Source organism: Canis lupus, chromosome 8 (assembly GCF_003254725.2).
Source record: "Canis lupus dingo isolate Sandy chromosome 8, ASM325472v2, whole genome shotgun sequence".
In the NCBI taxonomy this organism is placed as follows: Eukaryota; Metazoa; Chordata; class Mammalia; order Carnivora; family Canidae; genus Canis; species Canis lupus.
Window position 1 is genome coordinate 73,639,806 of NC_064250.1, and position 7,105 is coordinate 73,646,910.

The 7,105-nt window shown below is 43.0% G+C and overlaps 1 gene segment (V, D, J or C); it reads right to left on the bottom strand.

Moving 5' to 3' along the window:
- Nucleotides 1-323: 323 nt before the first annotated feature.
- Nucleotides 324-5,134, bottom strand: LOC125755515 (immunoglobulin heavy variable 3-23-like; the record flags this gene model as incomplete). The annotated part of the segment is given in 4 exon segments: nt 324-448; nt 532-634; nt 4,639-4,949; nt 5,050-5,134. Coding segments are annotated over 4 exon segments (624 nt in total), but the record flags the coding sequence as incomplete, so codon positions are not given.
- Nucleotides 5,135-7,105: the final 1,971 nt, after the last annotated feature.

Genomic DNA, 7,105 nt, shown 5'->3' on the forward strand with positions numbered 1-7,105 from the left:
AAGCAGTATATTGGTCCCAATATCCTGACTCATTGCTGTGAGGAAGTCAGGAGTACCCTTGTCCCTGTCACCTCCTCAACCCAGCAGCACAGCTGTCATCTCACCAGGGTTTCTGACACTCCCACAGTGTGGGTTCTCACACTGTCTCACACAGTAGTACATAGCTGTGTCCTCAGCTCTCAGACTGGTCAGCTCCATGTTGGCTGTGCTTGTGGTTGTGTCTGCCATCAGGGTGACTCTGCCTGGAACTTCTGCACATACTTTGTCTCACCATCTTCAGGACCAATCCATCCCATCCACTCAAGCCCTGGTCCTGGAGCCTGTCATACCCATTCCAAAATGTAGTCAGTGAAGCTGTATCCAGATGTCTTGCAGGGGACTATCACTGATGCCCCTAGCTTCTTCACCTCAGCCCCAGACTGCACCAGCTGGACCTCAGAATGCACACCTGTGGAGAGGAACAGGAGGGTATTAAGTCATCCTGACTGGCCCTAATCCTCTCCTCAGCATAGAAACTGGGTTGTACTTTACCTGTGGCCAGTGCCAGCAAGAAGATAATTCTCCAGCTGCAGTACATGTTGAGTACCATACTGTCAAGGGCTTCTGGAGGGAAGGTGTGCAGGTGTTGGTGAGGCTGTCAGGGCACAGATATTTCCATAGTAAACCTAGTGCATCTCAGATCACGTGGATGTCCTATTTTCCAGCGCCATTTATTGAAGAGACTTTCATTTTTCCAGTGAATAGTCTTTCCTGATTTGTCAAATATTAGTTGAACATAAAGTTTAGGGCCCATTTCTGGATTCTCTATTCTGTTCCATTGATCTATGTGTTTGTTTTTGTGCTATGACCACACTGTCTTCATGATCACAGCTTTGTAATACACCTTGATATCAGGCATTTTGGTGCCCCCGGCTCTGGCTTTTTTTTTTTTAATTTCCCTGGCTATTAGGGGTCTTTTCTGACTCCACACAAATCTTAAGATAATTTGTTCCAAATATCTGAAGAAGAAAGTCCATGGTATTTTGATAGGGATTGCATTAAACGTGTATATTGCCCTGGGTAACATTGACATTTTCACAATATTAATTCTGCCAATCCATGAGCATGGAATATTTTTCCATCTCTTTGTGTCTTCCTCAATTTCTTTCAGAAGTGCTCTATAGTTTTGAGGGTATAGATCCTTTACCTCTTTGGTTAGGTTTATTCCTAGGTATCTTATGCTTTTGGGTGCAATTGTAAATGGGATTGACTCCTTAACTTCTCTTTCTTCAGTCTCATTGTTAGTGTATAGAAATATCTGAAGAAAGTCCATGGCATTTCCCATGATAGGGATCACATAGACTGTGTAAATTGCTCTTGGTATCATGCTCATTTTCACAATTTTAACTCTTCCAATCCATGAGCAGGGAATATTTTTCCATCTCTTTGTGTCTTCCTCAATTCCTTTCAGAAGTGTTCTATACGTTTTAGGGTATAGATCCTTTACCTCTTTGGTTAGGTTTATTCCTAGGTATCTTATGCTTTTGGGTGCAATTGTAAATGGGATTGACTCCTTAACTTCTCTTTCTTCAGTCTCATTGTTAGTGTATAGAAATGCCAGTGATTTGGGGGCATTGATTTTGTATCCTGCCAGGCTACCAAATTGTTGTATGAGTTCTAGCAATCTTGGGGTGGAATCTTTTGGGTTTTCTATGTATAGTGTCATGTCATCTGCAAAGAGGGAAAGTTTGACCTCTTTGCCAATTTGAATGCCTTTTATTTCTTTTTGTTGCCTCAATGCCGAGGATAGGATTTCCAGGACTATGTTGAATAGCAGTGGTGAGAGTGCACATCCCTCTTTCATTCCTGATCTTAGGGGAAAGGTTCCCAGTGTTTCCCTATCGAGAATGATATTTGCTGTGGGCTTTTTGTAGATGGCTTTAAGATGCTGAGGAATGTTCCCTCTCTCCCTACACTCTGAAGAGTTTTGATCAGGAATGGATGCTCTATTTTGTCAAATGCTTTCTCTGCATCTATTGAGAGGATCCTATGGTTCTTGTTTTTTCTCTTGCTTATATGATCAATCACATTGATTGATTTATGAGTGTTGAATCAGCCTTGCATCCTGAGGATAAATCCCACTTGGTCATGGTGAATAATCATCTTGATGTGTTGTTGGACCCTATTGGGTAGTATCTTGCTGAGAATTTTTGCATCCATGTTCATCAGGGATATTGGTCTATAATTCTCCTTTTTGGTGGGGCCATTGTCTGCTTATGCATTCAAGGTGATGCTGGCCTCATAGAATGAGTTTGGAAGTTTTCCATCCTTTTCTATCTTTCTGAACAGCTTGAGGAGAATACTTAGGGTTTCTTCTTTAAACGTTTGATAGAATTTCCCTGGGAAGCCATCTGGCCCTGGACATTTGTGTCATGGGAGGTTTTTGATGCCTGCTTCAATTTCTTCCCTGGTTATTGTCCTGTTCAGGTTTTCTATTTCTTCCTGTTACAGTTTTTTAATTTGTAGCTTTCATTTTGTTCTATGAATTCATCATAGGAATCCATCCACTTGAGTATATGGCTGGTTAAAGGTGCTTAGATGATAAAGCAGGCTGGAATCTAAAACAATATTTTTAAAGATACAACTGGGATTGAGCATACATTGAAGACAGTTGAGAATCACTTATTGTAGATATAAAAGAAGTAAGCCCTTGTCAGCCCAAAATTAAAAATGCTATTACAGAAATGCTGTCCCAAATGCATGGAAAAAAGAGGACGAATGAAAGAACAGCATATTGGGGAAATAGAAGATAATATGGTGGAAAATCATGACAGAACAGTAGAGGGAAACAAAGTAATTGTCCCTAAATGTAGACATAGGGAACTCAGTGACATATGAAACAGTAATATTCCTTTGACAGGAGGCCCAGAAAATGAAGACCGAGAAATGATGGCAGGTTTATTCAATCAAATAATTCCTGAAAATCCCCCGAATCAGAAGGACAGAGACCTCAACATCCAGGAAGCACAGATACTCTCATGAAATTCAACAAATTCGACCTTCTCCAAGGCATTTCATAGTCAATCTCACAAAATATGCAGACAAAGAAGGAATCCTGAAAGCAGGAAGGGAACTGCTGTCCCGACCCTCACAGCCATCGGTCTAACAGCATCTGGACAGTGATGCTCAGACTCAGGTCCCACAGGGTCAGCACATCCCCATCCCATGGAAAGGTTGATAAATCATCATCCTTACACTAAAGTTCCACAATAACCCGGGCCCGTCACTCCCTGTGTAAAGGTTCTCCTCCGTGTGTCCACTGGGTGTGTTCACAGAGTCCTAGAAGTGTCCATAGGTTCATTCTCCCTGTAGGTGTGAACATGTGAGAAATCCACCCTTGACCCCATGGATGGAACTTATCAGGGACTTACCACAACAGATGCAGCAGAAAAGACCATATCATCAGGGCTTGGATTCTCGTGTCACTAATATCTTAGCCTGTTCCCCCTGCTGGAACATCATACTTGGTCTGCGTGGATTAAACAATGACACTCATTCCCACAGTTCTGGATACTAGGAAGCCTGACGTCCAGGTAAAGGCAGATGTGGTGTCTAGAGAGTGCCCACGTCCTACCACATCCTTTCCTCATAAACTCACATTGGGCCATGGGGCAGTGAGCTTTCCCAGTCCTGGTGTATAAGTCCTATCATGAGGCTGTACCCTCCTGACCTAAGTGCTCCCCTTGGACCACACCAACTCCTCCTATCACATGGGCGATAGATTTCAACATGGGGAAGGTAGAGGTCACACACAGTGGGCTGATATCAGCACCTGAAAGATCAATGATTTATATCCTGGAAGTGGAAGGCTCCTCCAATTGAGCTCCTCACCCCGAGGATCTTCATAGAACCAATGGAAGCTTCTGGTCCTTGAACAAGGACACACAAGACCTTCAGAATCAGCTGATAACTTGGAGTGAGATAGATTCCACTTCATATTCTGGGTGAGGCGTCGGTCTACTTCTATAATCATATAATTTTTGCTACTTCTCTCTGATCATACTTCTCATATACCACTACGTCAGGTATTTTTTTTTTCACACATGGATTGTAGGTCCCTCTCTTTTAAAAGATTTTATTCATGAGAGACAGAGAGAGAGAAGAGGTAGTGACACAGGCAAACAGAGAAGCAGGGTCTATACAGGGAGCTTGATGTGGGAGTTGAACTTGGGACTCCAGGATCATGCCCTAGGCTGAAGGCAGATGCTAAAACACAGAACCACCCAGGGATCCCCGGATTCTTCTAGTCCTTGAGATACTTGGAGATATTTGTATATTTTTCATATTTAGGGGAATAGTAAATAAGTGTAAGCAAATCTGTCTTCTCTGTATATAAAGTAGCTATTTCCTAAAGAATCTAAGTTTAAAAATCAGAAACTGGATAGTTAAGCACAAATTCCTTGCCCAGAGAGACTCCCTGGGGGAAACTGCTCCTTGGAGAGGAAGCCCAGACCCTAACAGGAAACCTGCCCAGAGCCTCCATCTGCACCTGCTCCTGGGCCTTCAAGACAGAAGTGGTGAGGACTGTGCACCCCCTGGTGGTGCCGGTCCCCTTCTACAGGGAGGTTTGTGTCTGGGCTCACACTGCTGTCCCCTCACTGTGTCCCTCGCACAGTAATACATGGCCATGTCCTTGGCTGTCAGGCTGTTCATCTTCAGATACGGCATGTTCTTGGCGTTGTCTCTGGTGATGGTGAATCGGCCCTTCATAGCGTCGGTGTAGCCTGTGCTCCTTCCACTATGGCTAATTTCTGCAACCCACTGCAGCCCTTTCCCTGGAGCCTGGTGGACCCAGCTCATGGCATAGTTACTGAAGGTGAATCCAGAAGCCACACAGGACAGTCTCAAGGATGCCACAGGCTTCACCAGGTCTCCCCCAGACTCCACCAGCTGCACCTCACCCTGGACACCTGCAGACACAAGACATTCTGTTCAGGAAACGATCCCACATCCCCTGTTTCTCTCACTCACCACTCACATACTCATGGTCCCTTGTTCTCCTTGAATTACCTTGTAAAATAGCAACAAGGAAAAGCCATCTGAGCCCAGACTCAATGGGGAGTTGCCTGTGTTCTCCCTTGATCACTGAATGAGGTCACTGGGGGATCCTGGGGCTGGTGCTCTTCTCCCAGCTGCAGGGTCGGGGCTAGGCTGATTTAATCAGTGTAGGAGGGCCATATTTGCATGTCCCCTGAGTATATAGTCAGATCCAGAGGTAGATTTTATTCTTTTCAAGAAGTAAACAAGAATTACATTACATTTGCAGGCAATTCTTTCTTTTTTAGTAGTACTAAAAGGTGATTATGTATTTTTTTAAATAAATTTATTTTTTATTGGTGTTCAATTTTCCAACATACAGAATAACACCCAGTGCTCATCCCATCAAGTGACCCCTCAGTGCCCGTCACCCATTCACCCTCACCCCCTGCCCTCCTCCCCTTCCACCAACCCTAGTTCATTTCCCAGAGTAAGGAGTCTTCATGTGCTGTCTCCCTTTCTGATATTTCCTACCCATTTTTCTCCCTTCCCTTCTATTCGCTTTCACTAGTATTTATATTCCCCAAATGTATGAGAACATATAATGTTTGTTCTTCTCCGACTGACTTATTTCACTCAGCATAATACCCTCCAGTTCCATCCATGTTGAAGAAAATGGTGGGTATTTGTCATTTCTAATGGCTGAGTAATGTGCCATCGTATACATAAACCACATCTTCTTTATCCATTCATCTTTTGATGGACACCGAGGCTCCTTCCACAGTTTGGCGATTGTGGACATTGCTGCTAGAAACATTAGGGTGCAGGTGTCCCGACGTTTCATTGCATCTGTATCTTTGGGGTAAATCCCCAACAGTGCAATTCCTGGATCATAGGGCCAGACTATTTTTAACTCTTTGAGGAACTTCCACACAGTTTTCCAGAGTGGCTGCACCAGTTCACATTCCCACCAACAGTGTAAGAGGGTTCCCTTTTCTCCGCATCCTCTCCAACATTTGTTGTTTCCTGCCTTGTTAATTTTTCCCATTCTCACTGGTGTGAGGGGGTATCTCATTGTGGTTTTGATTTGTATTTCCCTGATGGCAAGTGATGCAGAGCATTTACTCATGTGAATGTTGGCCATGTCTATGTCTTCCTCTGTGAGATTTCTGTTCATGTCTTTTGCCAATTTCATAATTGGATTGTTTCTTTGCTGTTGAGTTTAATAAGTTCTTTATAGATCTTGGAAACTAGCCCTTTATCTGTTACGTCATTTGCAAATATCTTCTCCCATTCTGTAGGTTGTCTTTTAGTTTTGTTGACTGTATCCTTTGCTGTGCAAAAGCTTCTTATCTTGATGAAGTCCCAATAGTTCATTTTTGCTTTTGTTTCTTTTGCCTTCGTGGATGTATCTTGCAAGAAGTTACTGTGGCCGAGTTCAAAAAGGGTGTTGCCTGTGTTCTCCTCTAGGATTTTGATGGAATCTTGTCTCACATTTAGATCTTTCAACCATTTTGAGTTTATCTTTGTGTATGGTGAAAGGGAGTTGTCTAGTTTCATTCTTCTGCATGTGGATTTCCCAACACCACTTATTGAAGACACTGTCTTTCTTCCCGTGGATAGTCTTTCCTCCTTTATCAAATATTAGTTGACCATAAAGTTCAGGGTCCACTTCTGGGTTCTCTGTTCTGTTCCATTGATCTATGTGTCTATTTTTGTGCCAGTACCACACTGTCATGATGACCACAGCTTTGTAGTCCAACCTGAAATCTGGCATTGTGATGCCCCCAGCTATGGTTTTCCTTTTTGAAATTCCCCTGTCTCTTTGGGGTCTTTTCTGATTCCACACAAATCTTAAAATAATTTGTTCTAACTCTCTGAAGAAAGTCCTTGATATTTTGATAGGGATTTCAATAAACCTGTAAATTGCTCTGGGAACATTGACATTTTCACAATATTCATTCTGCCAGTCTATGAGCATGGAATATTTTTCCATCTCTTTGTGTCTTCCTCAATTCCTTTCAGAAGTGTTCTATAGGTTTTAGGGTATAGATCCTTTACCTCTTTGGTTAGGTTTATTCCTAGGTAT